The following is a 22,833-nucleotide window of genomic DNA, read 5'->3' as shown; positions in this document are numbered from 1 at the left end:
TTCGTTGATTTTGGGTCAGCTGTCGCCATCCTTCTTTATATATACAATCCTTTTTGCATTTCAGTAACTTAGTGGTTTAAGATACGAGTTTGAGAAAGTAAGGCAACGATTTGCTGTGTAAATCTGCTTCTCTTATAAATAAATAAATAAAATAAAATAAAATAAAAATCATTTATTTCGGACTTGCATCCATATAAGTGTTAGTAACAATTTGCTTAATCCTATGTTAGTGCCTTATAAAAATATTATTATTGTAACTTAACCTAACGTCTTTGGCGAGATGGACGCTGGTCCAGTGTCGCATAATCGCACTGTCCACGTCCAATCTCGCCGCGACCGTCTGCAGGAGGCTGTTGGGGCTGCCACGCACACGATAGATTAGAGAAGCGATGCTCTTTCGGATGATAGCTGAGAAACTATCAAACACACTTATGCACCATTTATTTTATCTTATATTACAATATAATAGAATCTAAAAGAATGATAGTAAGTAAGCAGTTCCCTGATGATAGACAATGAATAGGAAAATAAACATTGATACATAGTCGGTTAAAAACATAGAGTTTCGGTAAAGTAGCTCATACACTTACCACTACCCTACTTAAAGATACTTATAAATAATATTTACAAAACCAAAAGAAAAACTATTAAAATACGTCTATCACAGCATGTAAACCGATGGTTCCCAAAGTTTTCTATATCGCCTTCCATAAATACTAAATTACCTTTTTTTTCAGGTCTTTGCTACGCGGAGTTTGGCGCACGAGTGCCCAAGGCAGGCTCCGCCTATGTTTACAGCTACGTGTGCGTTGGGGAATTTATAGCTTTTATCATCGGCTGGAATCTGATTTTGGAGTATATAATAGGTGAGATCTTTGTAGTATTATCAATTGTGCTGTACGGTTTGGAACGTGGACGATTACACAAAACGACAAGGAATATTTTGTGACTTTTGAGATGTGGTGTTGGAGACGAATGCTGTCGCCGTTAGTTGAAAGGGCTCTTGTAATAAAAACACAAAACCGCGAAAATTATGTTTAAATTTGTATTGAATTGATATTCAATTATTTTTTGTGAAATTACTTCGCTAGTTTGTTATAATTATTAATACAAAGATCGAACACTTAGGATCAAAGGATTTTTTCCTAAGTGTTGGATCTTTGTATTAATTATAACAAACTAGTGGAGTAAACTCACAAAAAATAATTCAATATCAATTAAATACAAATTTAATTACAATTAATAGCGACATCTTTAGCCAGGGGTGGTAGCTGTAAACGGTCGCTACAGAGATCGGTAAAGAGATTAACATTCTTACACTAACGTCACAGGACACTTATGAAAATGTTACTTATGTTAAGTTTAAAACTATTGTGAAACAAAAACTTTACACTAAAGATTATTAACTTCTGCGTACTTGAATAAAAACCCGTGGTAGTGATCGTTTAGCTCATTCTGGTACTCTCGATCTGCTTACGAATGAGCAGTAGAGTCTAATCAGTATGACGATTTCAAGTTTTATTTTATTTTATTTTTTTTTTGTAATTTGCTTACCCGTGAATTATTTGACTTTACCCAGTAGACCATGCCACCAAAGTGCATCACACGCAAATACATACAACTCTAAAATACCATATAATTTTGTCACGGTTATGCCACACGAAGGCACGGTACCTAAATACCGTAGATAGAAAAATTTTCTGAAACGAAGACCTCATTTGGATTTTAACAACAATTCGAACTGCATTCAAAGATTTCTAAATAACTTCCTGTATGAATCGAACGCGTCAATTGTGACAAAAAACACCTGTAATTTTACTATACTGATCGAAAGCCTCAAATAATAAGGATTGTTTTCTTTTAAATTACATAGCGTAGGAAATGAAGAAACTATTTTTCCGGATTTAAATCACGTATAGTCGTTTTTTCAAACAAACTAATGTTAACGGAAAAATAGTTTAATTCCCTATGTATAACAAAACTCGATAACATAGCGTTTTAAATAAAAGGAAAACCATGACATGTAACATTTAATTTGAAATTTTGTCCAGGAAAATGAACCTGTCCAAAGTTTAGTTTTCAGTAACCGGTATGAGACCACGGGACGCCCTGTATATGTATCAAGTGTATTAAATACGATTGAACGTGGTTAGTACCAATGTAATATAAAGAAAGTAAAATGTAAATTGTGTAATGATTTATGATGATCGAATAGGCGTAGTTGAGGATTTAAAACTGAGGAGCGTTAGCTCTGGTCTAATCACCTTAGACATAAAGGTGACAAGTCCTATGTACTTGTGGTTTCACCGTACAATAATATTGAAATTACTGCTTGGCGGTAGAAATAACACTGGTAGTACAAGTAGCAGTAGAGCTCCTTGTGAGTGATTTCGTCCAGGGAAGTACTGCCACCTTGCCTATTTCTGCCGCCAAGCAGTAATATCAGCATTATTGTGTTCCGGTTTGGAAGGATAAGGGTGCTGGTGAAATTACAGGCTCATGGGAATCGTCAACTTATGTCAGTGGCAGTGCCCCTCAGATCTTTGCGATTTAAAGCTCTGAGTTGCACTGCAACTGTTACGGACAGGCGTGTCGCTTACCATCAGGCGCATGATTTGTTCGTCCCGTCACTTGATGTTATAAAAACTTCCCTGGACGAATTTTTTCTTAAGGTGCTTTATTACTACCAAAAACATTCACCATACTTTCACATCTTTACTTCACAGGAGCAGCATCAGTAGTGAAGGCTCTTAGTGAATACCTAGACTCACTGTGCGGCAAGGCGATGTCTTCATTCTTCCGCGACACCATGCCCATAGATACGCCATATCTTGCTAAGTATCCCGACATCTTCGCCTTCAGCGTTATTGTTTTATTCTCGCGTAAGTATCTCTATCATTACTATTACTAACTGCCTCCGTGGCCGAACGGTTACCATGCCGGAGTGCCACGCAGAGGTTGCAGGTTCGATTCCCGGTCCGGGAGAAATATTTATATGGCCTACATTTATTTATCTCGTGAGTTTGAGTGTAATTTGTGCGTCCATGGCACCCGCGACTCAGGGCTTTTCCTAGTGCGGGGCTATGTTGAGTGTGTGCGTTATTATTATTCATATCTTGAATTTACCCGTCAGACGTCCTTGAAACACACGGTGTCCCAAAAGGTTCTGGTGTTGAAACGTCCAACATTTATTTATTTGCTACTTTGAATGATATTTACATATATTTATAACTTTTATTTAAATGTACGAGTATATGTGTGTCGTAAATGTGTAGTGTGGCTTAAAAGGAAGGATATACATGTACCATTTCCTCGGGACTCAGTCGACGCCGATACAGGAACGACTGAAAATCAGCGTCTGTTTCGACCGAGATAGGCATATTGCTGAGTCGTATCCTTTTCCTCGCTTGAGCCACTACGCACACTTACTAACTTAAATTAATAAGTCACTTGTTGTTTTCTTTTTAGTTGTAATTTTAGATATAAGTGTGTGTAGTGTTTCAAATTCAGTTGAATAAACTTCTTTCTTTCTTTCTTTCTTTCTTTCATTTAGTAGCAGTAGACTGCTAAATGGTGAATAAATAAGACAGGAGCCCCTGCTCCTTGTGAAAGAGTTCGTCCAGGGAAGTACTGCCACCGTATCTATTTCTGCCGCCAAGCAGTAATGTGAGCATTACTGCGTTCCGGTTTTGTGGGGTATGGGTGCTAGTGAAATTACAGGCACATGGGACTTATCAACTTATGTCTCAGGGTGACAGGAGCAATGGCAGTGCCCCTCAGATCTTTGCGATTTAAAGCTCGTGTGTGCACTGAAACTGTTATGGACAGGCGTGTCGCTTATCATCAGGCGTACGACTTGTTCATATCGCCACTTGGTATCATTTGAAAATAATAGTGGAGTATTTTAAAAAAAAAAATGAATTTCATGGTAGTCAAAACCATATATGTTATTCAGTAAAATAAAGAATATCTCTACTCTACATCTCTTCATTAACCTGTACTGTTCCTTTGTTCCCGTTTTGTTTACAAGACAAAAAACAATACATTTATAACATTGATTGATTGCGATATTATAAATTGATCATTCCGGAGCAGTGTCATTCGTTGAACATTAACCATTCTTCGGCAAATGTCGTTACGACTATAAATTTCATTTTAATGATGTAATAAAAGACAATACGTGAACATAATGTTGTCTCTTTTGCTACAGTGGCACTGGCGATGGGAGTGAAAGAGTCCACGAGGTTCAATAACTTTTGTACAGGCGTGAATTTGTGTGTCGTCGCCTTCGTTATCATATCGGGATCTTTCAAAGGTAACTCTCGAAATACTTTAACATAATAATAATGATGGTGAGACCAGGTATTCACTATCATAGTATAATAAGAAAAGTATGGTTTTGTCTTATACAAGGTGTCGCCATCTATACTTGTAAATATGCACTAAAGTTAATTAGTACGAATTGATGACTCGGGTATCCTCCAAGGAGAGCAGGCCATAATCCGCCCAGTTTGGCCCAAACCTATGTATGTGCAGGTTCCATTACGATCTTTTCTTGCATTCTGAGCGATAGGTATTGCTGCTATATGTCGTCCAACCATTTATTATACTTTTGACATAGGCGTGTCTATGAAGTTCCATAATTATTCACAAGCAACCATAGACAAAATAATTTAATACTTCATGGACTCTGTTTTTTCTTTCCCTATAGTGATGCGACGTGTTCTTTAGATTCCGATATTTATGAAGTCGACAGATTATTCTAATGGTTTACTGTTGTACTTTACTCCATTTTTAATACCTAATATAATGTTGTGAATTTAAATGTGTTAAATCGATTAAAACTTTTTACTTTATGGAACTATCGGTAACGCATTAGGACATCACTAATTGATTACTCGAGCTGTCAAAGTAAAATAAATGGTTGGATGGAATATAAACAGGGATACTAATGGTCGACTTTTCAATTTCGAAGCAATATTTCTCCCATTCTAACTGAAAATATCTTCCATATATTACAAAAACGATTATGCCCTTTTGGTGATATTAGATTATTTATTACGCAAATAACTTGTTATAGTATAAATTGAGCCACATGACAAAATATAACAAATTATATTGAGATCGTCAAACAAAAATGAAACCGAAATATGAAAACTCTTTTTTGTTACATTCTGTATAGTGGCCATAATGTACCATTCCAGCTGACGCGAAAAACTGGCGTATACCGGCGGAAGACGTGCCTCACACGGATAAGAAGAACTTCGGGTCCGGTGGTTTCGCACCGTACGGCTTCGCGGGGATCATCAAGGGCGCTGCCGTTTGCTTCTACGGGTTTATTGGTGAGCTGGAGGCAATCTTAATTATGTAAATTTAAATAGCAGTAAGCTGTTCGTGAAAAGGAAGTACTGCCAACACTTTTACAGGCTGCTGCATAACGCAGAGTAAAAAAAAACTGATACGAAATAGAATAGATTAAAATTTTAAATAATTTTTTAAATTATTTGAATTTGTAATGAAAATTGCAACCCTGCAAAGGTTATTTTACTTTGCCTTAGAAAAAAAAGTATAAGTAGTATAATTTTCGTCTTGATATTCGTAGTTTTAATTTTAACCGGTAAGTAAAGTGAGATTTCATGATGCAATACTATGGGTGTCAGGTTTCGACTGCGTGGCCACTGCGGGCGAGGAGGCCCGCCGCCCGCAGAAGACCATCCCCTTCGCCGTGGTGGCCTCTCTGCTGGTGGTCTTCCTGGCCTACTGCGGGGTCTCTTCGGTGCTCACGCTTATTCTGCCCTATTACCTGCAGGTCAGTGAATAATAGGCACTACTGATCGTAGTTCTATTTACTGTTGGATATTTTTTCGAAAAAAGACTTGTACGGAAGTAGTATGGAGCTTGGTACTTTATTCCCAGAGAAATTCAACCAGCCTCAAAGTTTTTGCTAGATATACAGTATATTTGAAAAGACATATTCATACATGTCATAGTAAATAATATTACAACTTAATATAGACTAAAATAAAATTAGGATATGGGATAGAACAAAAAATAAATCAACAAATTTGTTTAAGAGTGTACATAGGAATAAACCTATTCCCTTTAAGCTTGATTTCGAGTGCAATGGGAAAACTACCAGGCGAGTGCCGAGTGAGACAGCAACAATAACAATGATTTCACATCTCCCTTCCTACTAAAAGCACCTCTTTTCTCTAGAAAATAAAAAACTAATTTGCTAACCTACGCATATTTATGTTATGATGAAAAAAGCTATTATCGAAATGATTACGTTTTAGCTTATGCTAATTATTTTTTACTTCTGAACTATCGTCGAAATGTTATGCGTACTAAAAAAAGTTAAGTTTATGATTTAGTAACTAGTTATCATTTAATAAGAATTGAGGTTTTTGCGTAGTTAAAAATGTGAAATAAAAATATTTACAATGATTGATTTTTTAGTTATTTAGTTATGTACGGAGCAAGTTTTCAAAATGTCCACCGTTTTCCACAATGCATATTCTAGCACATCGTAGTAAATTTTGTTTTAAATTGTTCAACATCAACACATTTTGTCTCACAGTATAAAATGCTGAGATAATCCTCTCATGCAACACTTCGACACTGTTCACCTCCGCCGCGTAAAACTCCGATTTGGGAACATTTCAATAGCTTTTCTCACACTATCACCACTTATTGCGTAAAGTCGCACCATCTCAGTCAATTCGACGTTAGTTAATAAATATCTATTTTGCGCGAGCGAGCGGAAGTACAAATGATTTACGTATCTTCGCTAGACCAAGGTCGCGCGTGCACTGTCTCTATGCGCCCGCGCCCCCACCCCCAATGCTTTGCTTTTTGCCGCTGTGCCGCAGCTCGCTATTGCGTCGGAACAATAAAAGTGATGTGCATAGATTTCGATAACTAATGTTGTTCACAAGTAGTAGTCGATAAAAAAAAAAATTTTTTTGTTTTTTGTAAAGTTCAAGTTCATTACTTTATTATTTCTTTGGGTTCAGAATCAGGAATATAACGCACACTATAAGTATGTTCCACTTTCAATTATACAGCCTGTATATAAGCTTGACATAAAGAGCTCAGCAAAATAATAAAAAAAAATATTGTGACCTACATTTTTTATTTATTTGTTTAAAACAAAAGTGTTGTAAATATGTATAAATTATTTAACAGCAACATCGCGATGTTGAAAAAGTTCAAAAAGGAGCAACACTTAACGCTAAAATATTCAAAATCTTAATTCTAATTCGCTAATTAAATTGTGTCAAGAATGACATTGATATCTGATTTGTGAATATTTTTTTATGGTATTGGCAATGTCCCATTATCCAAAAAATGACATTAAAATCCGTCCCGTTTCGCGGGCTTGCGTTCCGTTTTACTTTACATAGTATTAAAAATTTGTAACGATTTCCTGGAAATTGCAGCTCAAAAATAATTTGTTTTTAATTCAGACTTTCTAGATTTTGAGACCTCTTTACGAAATACCAACTAATAGCCTGGTTAAATTTTCCATTTATTTTAGTACCACTAAAGGAACGACTCCTTTCAAATAATAAAAATGGAAGTAGATTAATTTGCTACTCCGCGAACCCAGTGAAGGTTAAATCCTGCAAAATGGCTGCGCTTGTGTTGAATATTTTTTCATGCAGTTAATTATCACACCCTCCCTTCGAATAAAATTAATAAAATAAGTACACAATCGCAACTACAGTCACAAACCACCAACATGAATTAACTGCATCATAAAATATTCAAACAAGCGCAGCTATTTTGCACGATTTAACCTTCACTGGGTTCGCGGAGTAGCTAATTAATTTACTTCCGTTTTTATTGACATGGACTTCCACAAAGTAACACCTGACTCTATTAATTCCTTTCAAATAGTGAAAAATTTCCCGGAAAAAATCCCGAAAAATTGGGAAATTTAGAAAAATTGGAGAAATATAATTTCGAAGGCTCATATTATGTTCTACGTTTGAAAATATCTTTTGAAGTTTTATTTAGCGTAAATTATAAAATAAACTTGTATAGCTAAAGGCCACTTGAGAAAAACGAGATTTAAAATGATTTCACAACAGCGAAAAAAAAGCCTTTTAATGGCTCCATCTTTTTTTATATTATTAATGGCTTTGCCTTTCGTTCAGTAACTTCAACTTTTGTCAAGTGTCAACATCAAATGTGGAAAATTAAAGGAAAAATATCCGGAAAAATATTAATTTTTCTGAAAAATATGACTTCTTCGAAATGGAAATTTTTCCATGCCCAACACTAGTCTTATTGAAGTAGGTTGCGACTGCGTTGCTGCTTTAGTGACGTAGGTGTTAATAGAAATGGAAGTAAATTGATTTGCTATTCTGCGAAATAGGTCGAATGTTGTGTAATTGGCAACTCCAGACAATACCTCGTGGGGAGGCGAAACACGTGTCGGCTATATTTTTGGGAGTAGTGTTTGTGATTGTAGTTGTGTTATTTATTTTTTGTAGCATTGGAGTTCCTTGTGAAAGAGTTCGTCCAAGGAAGTACTGCCACCTTACCTGTTTCTGCCGCCAAGCGGTAATGTCGGCATTACTGTGTTCCGGTTTACTTGGGTAAGGGTGCTGGTGAAATTACAGGCACATGGGACTTGTCAACTTATTATAGGGTGACGGGCACAGTGGCAGTGCCCCTTGGAGCTTTGTCTTTTAAAGCTCCGAGTGGCACTGCAATTGTAAGGCGTGTCGCTTACCACCAGACCTACGAGTTGTTCGTTCCGGCACTTAGTATCATAAACAAATATTCATTTTATGCAGAGGTAGGGTAAGAAAATTAATTGTATGAAAGAATATTTAACACGTGCGGAGCTGTTTTGCACGGTCTACCCTTCATTGGATTAGCAGAGTAGCAAGGAAATTTACGTCCATTTTTTAAAGAAAGTTATGTTTAATGCTAGCTGCCGGGAAGAGGTCGTTATCTAGCAATAAGGCCCTTTTGTAACCTGTCTGTTGTACGTTTTTATGTTTGTTCTTGTGCTCAATCAAAAATTGGATCGATGACCGTTCACAGGACGAGAAGGCGCCGTTCCCGCACGTGTACGACCGCCTGGGCTGGGAGTGGGCCAAGTACGCCGTCAGCGTCGGCGCCATCTGCGCGCTCTGCTCCAGGTCAGTCGCCCCGCGTTTCTGTGTGGGCGAAAACCCTCTGCTTACAGATCATTTTTTGGCATTTTCGAGACTCGTCGAACCTCGAGTCTCGGGAATATCGACACTTACTCTAAATGAAAGTAATATCTGACTGAAGCCAAAAAGGTTGTCAAAATTACTTTATTATATTATTTTATGTGTAATTTATATATATAATTTTATTTTGTTTGTATAAATTGTTTTATTTATTTGTATTATATATATTTTTTCTCAAAATTTTGTTTTGAAATGACTTTTGAGAGATCGATTCAATAGCATTCGATCCGAGCTGTGGATCGATTCAGAGATATATGGATCCATTACGATCCGAAAAATCGATTGAAAGCAAAAAACTATGCATCCCTATTCTGATCTGGTTCTGGGAAGTGCTCATGGTACAGGGACCAGGCAATTGGTGTGGTTGTATAATACATGTGTCGTTTTGTTGTCCAGTCTGTTGGGTGCTGTGTTTCCTCTGCCGCGTATAATCTACGCGATGGCGTCAGACGGGCTCCTATACAAGTTCTTGGGCCGAGTCAGCGAGAGGTTTCAGACTCCCTTGATCGGTACCATGCTCGCCGGCGTCTTCACCGGTAAGAGATATTGAATATTCAGTGATTTGACCGAAATTTTAAGTTTGTGCCTGTTAGAGTCCTAATGGGACGCAAAATAAAAAGCTAACTTTATTACAATAAGGCTGGTACATTCACCGCCTCAATTAAGTGCATAGATTGGTTTGAAACTAATTTACATATATTAGAAAGGTCGACTATCGTTAAGGTCCCTGCATCCATCTACCCACTCGAGAGATAGGGTTTTCCGGAGAGACTACGGGCTCGACGGCAAGACCAGGGTGCAGCGGGCGTTCGGGCCAAGCCCTCCGCCAGTGATACGCCTTTGCCCGTCTCTGGTGTACTTGGGTATGGACTCGCTGGTCTGCCCCGGTTGAGTGTAGCCGGTGTGTCTGTATCGTGCGCAGCTAGTGCGTTTTAATAGCGATCTAGTTGAGGGCCTGAAGCGAGGGGACGTGAGTTGCCCTTTGAGTTGAAAGCTATGTCCGGACATTGTCGCAGGGCACTGCGACTGGCATCTCCGGCACTAGCCCGGAGAACTAGTAGAGGATAAACTAGATGTCCTCCGGTCCATCCAGTCGCTTAGGTCATTGGGAAATGGGGAGACGTCGTTTTTCGGCGTCGGGAAGTGAGCGTGCTTTACAGCTCAGTCACCAATGTGGAGATTTGGTAGTGGACTCAGAGTCGACGGCTAAGCGGTGGCAACCGTTAGTTGTGCAATGCGCAACGGGAAATGAGCGTGCCTACAGCTCCGGTACCTATCTGGAAAATAGGGAAGGTACTGTACGTGTATCCGGGCCGGCTCTAGCTTCTCGAAGAACCGGGTAAAGTCAAGTGACAGTGGTCTGTGACAACCACAATTTGATACAGTTGTGACAATTTGTAAGGTTCGAGTGCGCGCACAGGTTATAGTGCACTTCTCGTATACCCTAAGAGTCGGTAGGAAGGGTCACTATAAACAAAAGTAATGTAGATAGTATGGGACTGTCGGTAAGGTGTTTGCCGCTGCGCCGCTGGCCCACGTGACGTCACGTCATGCTGTGTCGTCCTCCCGCGCGTCTCGTCCCAATTCTCAACAGCGCTAATTACTAACATGTAGTTTTGGGTATAACGGTGTATTAGACTGTACGAGGAAAACTACAGAAGAAAATAACCAATGGAAGTGCCTCTAAAAAGCCTCGATTGCTATCAGAACCGCTGTCGCCAAAACTCACATTGAACATACGTAATTTGAAACACTATGAAATCTTCATTGGTCGTAGTTTCAAATTTAAAAATATATAGACAACTTCTGGAATGTTAATATATTTTAAAATGTACTCTCTGTTGGCATATCGTAGGCATCAATCAATAGGTATTGATTTTTTATTGCAAGTTACGTTTTGATTTTATATTGAAATTTCAATCAATGTGCTGCCATCTAGTGGTTAATAGCTGAACGATGACGAATTCACGATGTTTATTTAGTTCTCTAAAAAGAAGCGACTCTATTGCAACGGTATAGAGTTTATTTTCGTTTTTTGCAACTAAAAAATGATAACGGCAAATAGAAAATTGATTTAAATTAAATGAAATAAGACCTAATGACGATACGGAACACCACCGTAGATAATATTACAAACGCGACTATCATCCAAAGTAGCGAAATAAGTAATTTCTCTACGATTTTCGAGGTTATGCACTATAGTTGACAAGACAATAACATACAAAATGAAACTGCGGACTGAACTCAAGTTTGCGGAATTCCGCGAACTGTTGGCACACGTACTACACAAACAAACCACTTCTGTTGTATTTATTGTTCTGTGAGGAAAACAAAATATTGGTATGAAACTTAAAATTCAGGAGTATTTAAAATCTTTTGACTGGTCAGTTTCGTCTTAGAAATTACAATTAAGTAAATTTCGAATTCAGAGATTGCCGAGTTAATGTACCATAGGTGTTCCTGATACGCTGCAAAACTGCAGAGTCGTTATCCATCGTAGGATGGCACGTAGGAAACTTGTTCTAGCTGATCGGGTAGAATGTGGTTTTCGCAGGTACCTTGGCCATGTTGTTCGAGCTGGAGCAACTGATCCATATGATGTCCATCGGGACCCTGCTGGCGTACTCCATGGTGGCTTCGTGCGTTCTGTTGCTGAGGTGAGTTAGGACGCACGGGGCGGCGAGAAAGGCTGTTGATGGTGATGATGGCGATGATGATGGTGCGTCCCAGGTACGAGCAGAGCGCGTCCACGCACCGGCCGGCGGCGGCCGCGCGGCTGCAGTGCAGCGCGCGTCTCTTCCTGCGCCAGCTGGTGAACGCCGACGGCTTGGACGCGCCGTCGCCGCTCAGCTCGCTCGTCGTCTCCGTGCTGGTCTCCCTGTACGGTGAGTCTCTACAACAGCCAGTGACGGGACGAACAAGTCCTGCGCCTGGTGGTCAGCGACACGCCCGTCCATAGCAGTTGCAGTGCCACTCAGAGCTTTAAATCGCAAAGGTCTGAGAGGCACTGCCACTGCGCCCGTCACCCTGAGACGTAAGTCGACAAGTCCCAAGTGCCTGTAATTTCACCAGCACCCTTACCCTTCAATACCGGAATGCAGTAATGGTCACAATACTATTTGCTGGCAGAAATAGGTAAGGTAACTCTCATCACAAGGAGTTCTACTGTTACAATTGGACCAGTGTATTTCCACCCGCAGCGATTTTGGGCTGAAGTTATTTGTAAATTGCGCTGCTAGTTAAAAGAAAGGGAACGCTTTCGACCAATCACCGTAGGGGGTGATTGGGGGGGTGCGAGAGGCTGTGGTTCATGGTTTGTTGGAGAAGACTACTCTCCTGAAAACTCTAAATGCGATTAACATAGTTGAATTCATATGTATTCACACCTTGAAACAATAATGAAACGTATCGCTGCAGGTGTGTGGTGCATCATAATGATGTCCAGCATCAACCAGTACAGCGATGAAATTCTGGCTGGCCACGCAGGCCCCATCGCCATGTTTGCCATTGGCTCGTTGCTAGTCGTCGCCACCCTCTGCGCCATAGCACGCCAGCCAGTGTCAGAGAAGAAACTGGCTTTTTCGGTGAGTTTTGTTTCATATCTTTAAGTCAACTGCCAAGGAAGCGAAATTGTTATCTATTTATTTATAAAAAAATCTCTGTTGTGGACTTACAGCATAAGACAAAGCGTTCAATTAGACTTGAAATTACACTTAAATATGAAGTAATACGTAATATTTAAATATAACAGGTACAAATTAGTAAACAAATGAAAGAAAGGAGACAGAGACAGATTACTTTTCAAAATTGACTACAATCTAAGAGCATTTACGCACTACGTCCGATTCGTATCAGGGGGTCAATTCACAGCCTTACACTAACTCAGTTGTCGACCGATTTGATTTCATATCGTACGTTTTCATTTAATTTTTATTCACACCCGAATCGAACGTTAAACTGTCGTATTCGAAACCGAACCGAAATGACGTTACACCCATACGACTACTCGAACTTCTCGACCGACAAAGTTTATAAACGTTATTCAGAACACAGGTATCGAATGAAAGTTACCGAACGTCCTATTGTTTACAAAGCAAGAAAGTATTTTGGATTTGTTTGTTCAATTTTATTAATTTATTTTAATATAGGGTTTTTCAATAAGAACTTTGTTTTGTAAATCAAAATAAAACAATAAATTTAGATGACAATGATTCAAATTTTTATTGTATTAATAAAAGTAAGGTTTGGCAATTATTAATGAAAAATGATATCTGATAAATGTCCACCACGACCACAGTTACAGATGTCGATTCTTTCCATAAAGTTTTTAATCACTTTTTGAGAAAGTGGTGGGTTTATTTGGTTAATCACTTCAAAAATTGTGAGTTTTAAGGCTGCAATCAATTCGATTGGCTCCGTATAGACTCTGTCTTTAACATAACCCCATAAAAAATAATCCAGCGGTGTTAAATCATGATCGAGCTGGCTACTTAACGGCTGAATTTCGTGAAATTATCGGGAAATTTGGTTTGCAATAAATTAATTCATTGTTTCGGTGGTAATGTGACTTGTGCCGTTGGCATTGGGCCGTTTTTTTTCGAAAATTCGGCTGGAAATGCGGTAACGGTGAATGGATCACGCTATCGCGAGATGTTCACAACTCAATTTTGGCCTAGCATTGATGACATGGATATCACTGACATGTGGTTTCAACAAGACGGTGCCACATGTCACACAGCCAATGAGACAATCAATTTATTGCAAACCTAATTTGCTGATCGCGTAATTTCCCGAAATTCAGCTGTTAAATGGCCAGCCAGATCGTGTGATTTAACACAACTGGATTATTTTTTGTGGGGCTATCTTAAGGACGGAGTCTATACGGAGCCAATCGAATCGACTACAGCCTTAAAACTCAAAATCCGTGATGTGATAGCCGAAATAGACCCGACATTTTGCCAAAAAGTGATTAAAAATTTTGATGAAAGAAACGACTTCTGTCAGCGTGGTCGTGGTGGACATTTGCCAGATATCATTTTTCATTCATAATTGCCGAACTTTTCTCTTTGTAATACAATAAAAATTTGAATCATCTTCATCTAAATTTTTTGTTTTATTTTGTTTTAGAAAACAAAGTTCATGTTGAAAGACCCTTTACAACACTAACACATTCCTATAAAGTCTTAAAAACGTACGTAAAAGGATTTTGATTTTTCTTATAATCTATTTCACCGACTAATTCCATACACGCTGTTGAATAACGATGTCGTATATGAATCAGAATCGAACATTTAACTGAATAGCTCAGAAAGCGCCCTCCAATTCCAGAACGATATCCAATCGATGGATTCGATTAAAATATCGAAGAGTTCTGAATCGGAGTCCAGTTCCGAATCCGAGATATGACGGTCCGAAATGTCACCAGGATAATTTTATCTCTAGGTGTACAAGCTATATTATATACTGTCACGACTGCATTACTCCACGAAGTCTGAGGAGATAGTGGAGTATATCAGACATAAAGAGTGTATTTGACACTCTGAGGGTCGAGCGGTTGGAGTTCCGCCACAACATCTATTGACCTTTATGAAGGAAAAGTTTTGGCCGAAGGGTGTCGGTTACCCGACACCAGATTGCGCCACACGTCGCCGACAAGTGCAATTCGTGTAGATTAGTTAGGAATAGTGTTTTATTACATTGTATGTATGTTAGTCTTTAAGGTATATATTATATGGGTCATGTGGCCTGAAGTAAATAAATAAATTAAAAAAAAAAGATTTTCGTATTTTCTCGGATTGGAATCGGACTTAGTGCACAAGCGACAACCGAAGTGGGGCCGAGTTTTCTAGATTTGTATAATCTCGTATAAATACTCAAATAGTACTGCACTAAAAAATGTCACTACTTTTCTTTGTGCCGTATTTAGATAAAGTATTATAAAATCCGAGATATCTTTGATGATCTCTTAGAAGATCACTCTATGTGAATAACGAGCCGAATAAAACGGAAAACTTTACAACGCTCCCCTGTAAACTTGGCAATTTCGACATACGTTACTTTAAGTAGCAGGGGTCGTGATAATGATAATGAATATCATTATAAATTCGTTTAGTAGTAAAAACATGCGCTGTTGTTTTTTATTAAGGATCAGAAATAGGATACAGCTAAAAGGTGTATAGCAATAGGAATGTGGTTGTTTGCGCAGGTGCCTCTAGTGCCGTGGCTGCCAGGCATCAGTATCCTCATAAACGTGTACCTCATGTTGAATCTCGACTACGTCACCTGGATCCGTTTCGCAGTCTGGATAGCCGCCGGTAAGTCCCACTTTGTGCCAGTTTAAGAATAGCAAATGATAGAGCACAAAATTATCTTTTAACAACAGTTAAAATTAGTTAACGTGTTCGACTTATCGAAACCTACTGTAACGATGCATAGCTGAAATATGATTAAACAATTTGAATATTCTAAAACTGGGTTATAGTTTTTTATGATATCTCAAAAGAATATTTTGTTACTTGCCGTATTTTAGTTCGCGGGCGGCGAATAGAGTTTTAATACCAGGAATATCGGTCTCAAAAATATCGCGAGTCTCGAGGATTTTTTGGCATTTCCGAGACTTGATGTTCCGGATCCGAATAGGGCCAATTTGGCCAAAAAAATATGAACTTAAGTCGTTCTGGTCTGGGTGTTCTCGGAAGTGCCCCAGAGTGAATTCTGTTGTTCTGGTCTTATAATACAAGGAAGGCAATGGACACCCATTTCTTGTGGACACACAATTGATTGACACATAGTTATTATTACAATTACTAAATAGGATTTCTTTTAAGATCTCAAGAATTTATGAGGTGGTCACGCTCTATCTTAGCATCTCTATGATCGTGGTCTCCTTAGGGGTCTCAATTCATACCCAACTCAATTCATACCAAATTTTTTTATATGACGATCGTTCAGTTTTTTTTTAATTTAAATTTTAAAAGATATTCTTTCCAAATGTGTATATTGTGGATCTCAGGTCATCAAGTTCATTTTACCTTTGCTTCGAGGCCAACCCGCCTACAGTGCAAACAAAATGTCCTACCTACCATAATTAACACCTCGTATATAGCAGAAGGATTAATAATAGTAATAATAATTAATCTTTTAGGCCTTGGGAGAGGTGAGAGTCTAAAATAGATAAATAATAATTATTATTAATTTATTTGTGAAAACACAGGTTATATAGCAGCTGACATGTACAAAATAAGTATAATTTCACTGCATCGAGTATATAACCAGATATCCATCCATCCCTGGCAACTCATTAGGCAAATGGGCCTTATATCACTTTTAAATATCAACTCTCGTTTGCGCTGAAATCACAAATTAGAAAGCGGAAATAGTACAGCGCCAACTCGTCTTCGTATATTCCAAAAATATTCTGTATTTATTGTAATAAAGATAATCTCTAACTATGGTGGGCTGTTCCATTCGATGGTGTGGGAAAAACAACAAAACATCTAATAACAAAACAAACGGAGTCACATTTCATCGGTAATTAAATATGTAATTTTTCAATTTTCGTCCATTATAGCAAAGCTCAAGTTAAACTGGTCAATGTTGTCGAATTGACGACACCCGTGAATTGTTTCAAATTCGGGCTGGCCAATCGGAGCGCAGTTGCCACCGTAATGATTTGGCAGAATAGTTTCCAAACAAATGACATTTCGTCTCTATTTCTGGTTATATACTCGACGTTTCACTGTGTCCGGCCAAATATTAGGCATACAAATATTGAAGGTATATTATACATTCACTTACACGCTCTCCTCGGTAGGGCTGCTGATCTACTTCTCGTACGGCGCGTGGCACAGCGCCGAGCGGCGGCGCACGCTGGAGGCCGTGCACATGGCCGACCTGCACTGCGACAGCCAGACGGTGCTGCTGCGTCAGAACCACCAGCACCTGCAGCACCCCCTGCACCCCCTGCACCACTCGCTCGGCTGACGCCCGCCCTCCCCGCACGGAGGCGTCAACCCCTCGGCGGCCGCCGTCGACCCTCCAACTCTCGGTGGGACTTCAACGAAGGTAGTTTCAAAAGCAGTCGGTTACCCCTTTAAAAGTGGAGTTTACTCTTCAACGACCAATGATACGGACCAAAGTTATGATGTTTCTAATAGAGCACTGAACGGTGGAGGGTCGCAGGCCGCTCCTAGAGAGGACTTCAGCCCGACCGGAACGATCGTTTCGTTTATTTCAAGCATTTAAAATGTACTTAATTTAGTATCTTTTCCAAATAGTAATGTTCGCTTTGATGTTTTTTACTCGAATAGTTAAAGCTTCTTCGCCTTAAGTTCGACTCTTCGCGGTTTTCAGGAAGTCCCCCCTCTCCCCATTTGCGAATAACGGAATCGGGGCTTCAAAATGGCCGAACTTTTAACGCAGTTTGTGCGCATCAAGTATATAACCAAAAATAGAGACGAAACAAGGGCCATCCATCCCTGGCAACTCATCAAGCAAATGGGCCTTATGTCACTTTTATATCTACTCTCGTTTGCATTGGAATAACAAATTAGAAAGCTGAAATAGTACAGCGCCAACAACTGACCTATCTGTAGGTCTCCGTATATTCCAAAAAATATTCTGTATTGTAATAAAGATAATATTTCTATTTAGGGGTTTCCAATCAGTGGTGTGGGAAAAACAGCAAAACATCTAATTACAAAACAAACGGAACCACATTTCATCGGTAATTAAGCATTAAATATGTAATTTTGCAATTGATGTCCATTGTAGCTAAGCTCAAGTTAAACTGGACGATTTGAAGTGAAACAATTGACGACACCCATGAATTGTTTCGAATTCGGGCTGGCCAATCGGAGCGCAGTTGTCAACGTAATGATTTGGCAGAATAGTTTTCAATCAAATTAAATGACATTTCGTCTCTATTTCTGGTTATATACACGATATTTGTACTTGACGTAGTGTGTGTAGTTTATAAGCAAAATTAGTGTGATTCCAGTATTAAGTTATGTATTGGCTGTGAGACAGCGAGGCTATGAAGTAAGTTATGATTTTTATGTAATATTAAGTAAGGAGTTGATAATCTCTGCCAACGCATGACCTTTTCAAGGCGAGGGTCAATAGCCAATTATTGGCAAACATGCTCTGCTCGTTGTTGTTTTTCTTAGATTGACAAATACGTGTGTGTAATAATCAACAATAATTTATTGGTACGCGTGATGGAGGAGTGGCGCTTTTGCGTCTATGGCTCAACTCACACTGGCGCAGAGTTGAAGCGTCGCGACGCATCATGTTTTACGCCTATAGCATATTCATCTCTATTTTCCAAATTTTACAAATTTGTGTTATGCAGATATGTTACTTGAGGCGTCATTCGGACGCCGACCACACTGTGGTCGCCAGGCGTTGTTGAAAAACAGGACGCGACGCTATGCTTCGACTCTGCGCTAGCGTGAATTGAGCCTATATGTAGTGAAACTAAGTTATTCAACGGAATCATTTTATTTTTTGTTTTTAATAAAGTGCCAAATGGCTTGTCTATTCATTTTAATTATCAATGATAATTTATTATTAACAAATTTTTTAATAACAATTTTTAATTACCGTTTCACAAAACAACTTCCTAATTTGGTGGGCACTTTTTTAAACTAACATTCAGTCGATAGCCGATATAATATATATTGAGACAATAACCGGTGTTGATGGAGTGGTCCGCGGAAGAATTTTACTCCATATGTATACAAAAAGATATTATAAAAAATGTATCGTACGAAATAAAACAAATAAACCATATTTCGTATCAAAAACGACTTTTTTTAAATTCAGCACTTGGCAAGTGGCATACTTGCCCTTGTACCTACGTTATTTTTTAAATCTATTTTGTCTATTTATGAAAAATGTAACTTACCCCATTACATAATTTGTTATTGCAAGTACTCGTGTCAATGGTACAATACCAACTATGAAATCGAAATCTCGTAAATTGTTCCTATTAAGTTAATATAGTAGTAAGCGTATTTGGTACACATAGTGATTTTTACACAGCATTGAAAAATGTTTTTCTCTTCCTGTACTTTAATCAGTCAAATATAAATTCATAAACCATGTCATAAAGACGCTCTTTTGAGTTTTGAATCAAAATTCTATTGTCTATGGTATTTGCCACTGAGCTGAAAAATTTAATTATAGTTCTGGGGACCTACTATGAGCTTATAAGTAGCCAGCCATGCAATTCACTTGACGTGGTAAAACTGAATTGCCTAAATTCGTATCGTATATAAAATTGAACGGGAATAGCGTGACAGGATGATGAGTTTTACTTTTTAAACGTTAATTATTGTCTCTGGCTGGCTGGCTGACATTTAACAAGAGCGAGATGGAACTACATACTAAATCAGATGCGGGAGCGTTCAAGCATTATTATGTGTTCAAAATGAGAATAATTATATTTCTTTATTAATTTTATTATTGATTTTACTTACTACGTTGTTTTGTAGTATCGGCAACTTGTCAATCACACTTTACAATTTGTCGTACGACAAAATTGCATGTGATGTCTAGTCATTATCATTGAAATTAATAAGGTGAGTTTGTAATTTTATAACACAATTGGAATGTATATTGTAAAGTAAAATTTAAAAGTTATTTTACGATTTTCGGTCAATAAAATTATTAAAATGATTAAAATTCCATTTAAAAATTGCAATAACATTCATGCCAATAATTTATCAACAATACTTCAAAGATTGGGAACTCGAACTAATATTTTCAAAAACGCTCAACAGTTAATAGTATTTATTTATTGACAATTGGCTATATAGCATAAAAAGATAACAAATAATTATGAAACTGGAAATATAATAAAACTTAAACGAAATTTCTTAAAAATGTAACAAATATTTTTACAGATGAGACCGCCACTTGCATGGCAAATGGCACATCATGATACGATTTTGCTATGAAAGAAAAGGTGAACGGATTTCGAACGGGGAACGTAAACTGCATGGACAGTGAATTGTTTTTGTGAGGTCATAGTACGAATTTGACAGGCAATCCAACTTACAGGCTTAAATAGGATTGCTCTGAGAGCTCATAGTAGATCCACTGTTCACGAAACTATAGCGCGTTTCAAAAAAAAGGACGTCATGTGTTTTCTAATTAAAATATCAAATATGACACTATTCAGACGCTCTACTGCCTCCTGATTGGTTAAATTGGCCTAAAGGTCTTGCAATTGGGACATAAACTTTTATAAAAAAATATTGGTTAAAATGTAAGCAGTACCTACTGGGCCATTTTTATCCTCTTTGGTTTTTTGTTTTGTAGCGTTTGTTTTATGGATTGTTAATAAAATATACATTATTACACGTAAAAAAAGTATTGTATGCAAACATTATTTAATTAGGTATTTAAATCAAGTACCTATTACTTTTTAAGAATCCTCATGATGTAACGATTGCAAAAATACTGTTTTTAACCGACTTCAAAAAAGGAGGAGGCTCTCAATTTGACTGTATTTTTTTATATATGTTACGTAATAACTTAATAAGAAATTTGTGTACCGATTTCGTTTTTGATGATTCTTTTTTGTTGGAAAGAGGGTACTTCAGTATTGGTAAATATTCCACCTCAAGGGGTGGCAAACTAGGCATGATACGGTTTCGCGCACTTTCCGGTAACCGATTTCAACAAAACTTGGCAAATACGTAGATGTAATTTCACGAACTTTTGTTGTCGGTTTTTTAATACTCTGTACTGAGATTATTGATATCAGATAACCGGATAAACAAGTCGTGCGTCTGGTGGTAAGCGACACGCATAACCGTTACAGTTACATTGCCACTTCGAGCTTAAATCGCAAAGATTTGAAGGGCACTGCGCCTTGAGACAACTTCACAAGTCCCATATGCCTGTAATTTCACCAGCACTCTTACTTTAACGGCAGTTCATTTTTATACTTACTTATAAAGTTACCCACACTCCTGTACTGCCCAGGGTGCCTTTGACTATACCTATAAACATATGTTGTGGTTGTTTGCGTTAAAACAATTAATTCATACCACATCGCATGACATCATCATTGCGTAGTTCAGTATATAATTTTTTATTTGTATATATTTTGTATCGATGTATTTTTGCCTTTTGCAATCGCAAAGATCTAGGAAAAATGAGAATGTGACCATTAATTGACGTTATAACGCAATAGACTACAATTAACCGCATAAGTCAATCCGCGCCCGCGACGCTACAGGGGCGCGGGTTATCTTGCAATATGAGGCACATGAGGTGAAAATATTTGCGGATAGTTCTAATGATACGTTTAGTATAATAATAAATAAAAATACTTAAATCGATACCTCCAATGAACACAAAGCCAACTTCTTGGTCGTTTTCTCTTATTTTTGTAAACAGACATATTTATATACTAATATTATGCTCATCGAATTTTGTGAAAAAAATAAACAAGAAACAAAGTAAAAAAGAACAGGTCCAAAAATTAAGTCGGCGTAGTGTTTATTGGAGGTATCAAAATACGACTACTTAGAGTTTATTTTATTTTATTTATAACATACATAGCCTGTAATAAGTAAAAAGTACATAAAGCGGTGTTGCATAAACCTATTAAATATTTTTCCAATAAAGGACACATTAGATACAATTATGTGAAAATCAATTGCTAATGTCCAGATGAATATCGTTTGCACTTGATTATTAATTTTATGTCCAAAGACAGATCGAATCATCTCGAGAACGTAACCTCATGGTATGTCTTATAGTGACTGTTACTTGTCAAAATTGCCACCCCTCGCCCCTGTAACATCGCGGGCGAAACCTTCATATACACGCTAATTTGTCATGCTTGTTTTTGCTCTGACTTGTATGTTTTGATGTTTAAAATACCTAAGTAGGCTATTTTATAGTATTGTCGAGAACACGTCCAAATCGGCGCTTAGCTTTGGAGCATTCTTATCATAAGCGGCATTGACTTATAATTATATGGACGTCGGGTCCGCGCTAAAAAGTGTCCGAACTTATAGGGCGTTAAAATCGTATACAGAGCGTCATTCACGCTTTAGTCTTCGTTTGTTCGACAGACAGCGAAGCAAGCAAAATTAAACAGTACTGCGATGACATTACAATTTAAATTCAACGTTTTAGCTTTTTCATATTCCTTTACATGTCACTACGTTTAATTAGGTTGGGTTATTGCATTGACTTACAATTATATGGACGTCGGGTCCGCGCTAAAAAGTGTCCGCACTTGTAAGGCGCTAAAATCGTATACAGACCGCCAAACTCCACTTTAGTCTTCATTTGTTCGACTGACAGCGCGATACTGCGATGACATTACAATTTAAATTTCGAATAGATTGACTTGGGACATTTTTTCGTGGTTTTTGTATTAGACCCGTCGTCCATTTATTTGTAAGTCAATGGGTTATTGGGACATTTTGTTCGTAGTTTTTGTATTAGACCCGTCGTCCATTTATTTGTATGTCAATGATAAGCGGTACAGATGTCATTGTCAAGCTTGATTTGCTCTATTCTGTACTTGGAAAGTATTTTAAAAAAGCCATAAAATGCATTTAATTTTGAGCTG

General features: G+C 37.9%; 1 protein-coding gene across 1 annotated transcript in view; it reads left to right on the top strand.

Moving 5' to 3' along the window:
- LOC113235635 (high affinity cationic amino acid transporter 1-like) overlaps window positions 1-17,782 on the top strand; it is a 34,927-nt gene extending 17,145 nt beyond the window's left edge. Inside the window, exons 3-14 of the mRNA XM_026471449.1 lie at window positions 738-866; window positions 2,727-2,882; window positions 4,211-4,315; window positions 5,205-5,342; window positions 5,661-5,809; window positions 9,061-9,158; window positions 9,630-9,769; window positions 11,788-11,890; window positions 11,964-12,118; window positions 12,651-12,817; window positions 15,439-15,547; window positions 17,047-17,782. Of these exons, the coding sequence (XP_026327234.1) occupies window positions 738-866; window positions 2,727-2,882; window positions 4,211-4,315; window positions 5,205-5,342; window positions 5,661-5,809; window positions 9,061-9,158; window positions 9,630-9,769; window positions 11,788-11,890; window positions 11,964-12,118; window positions 12,651-12,817; window positions 15,439-15,547; window positions 17,047-17,216 (1,619 nt within the window). The 3' untranslated portion in view covers window positions 17,217-17,782. The remainder of the gene's footprint in view (window positions 1-737; window positions 867-2,726; window positions 2,883-4,210; window positions 4,316-5,204; window positions 5,343-5,660; window positions 5,810-9,060; window positions 9,159-9,629; window positions 9,770-11,787; window positions 11,891-11,963; window positions 12,119-12,650; window positions 12,818-15,438; window positions 15,548-17,046) is intronic.
- The last annotated feature ends 5,051 nt before the right edge of the window (window positions 17,783-22,833 follow it).

The sequence above is a fragment of the Hyposmocoma kahamanoa genome, unplaced genomic scaffold (assembly GCF_003589595.1).
Source record: "Hyposmocoma kahamanoa isolate Upper Pololo Valley unplaced genomic scaffold, ASM358959v1 88, whole genome shotgun sequence".
Lineage (NCBI taxonomy): Eukaryota > Metazoa > Arthropoda > Insecta > Lepidoptera > Cosmopterigidae > Hyposmocoma > Hyposmocoma kahamanoa.
The sequence above is the reverse complement of the archived record's forward strand: the minus strand, read 5'-3'. Positions and strand labels throughout refer to the sequence as shown.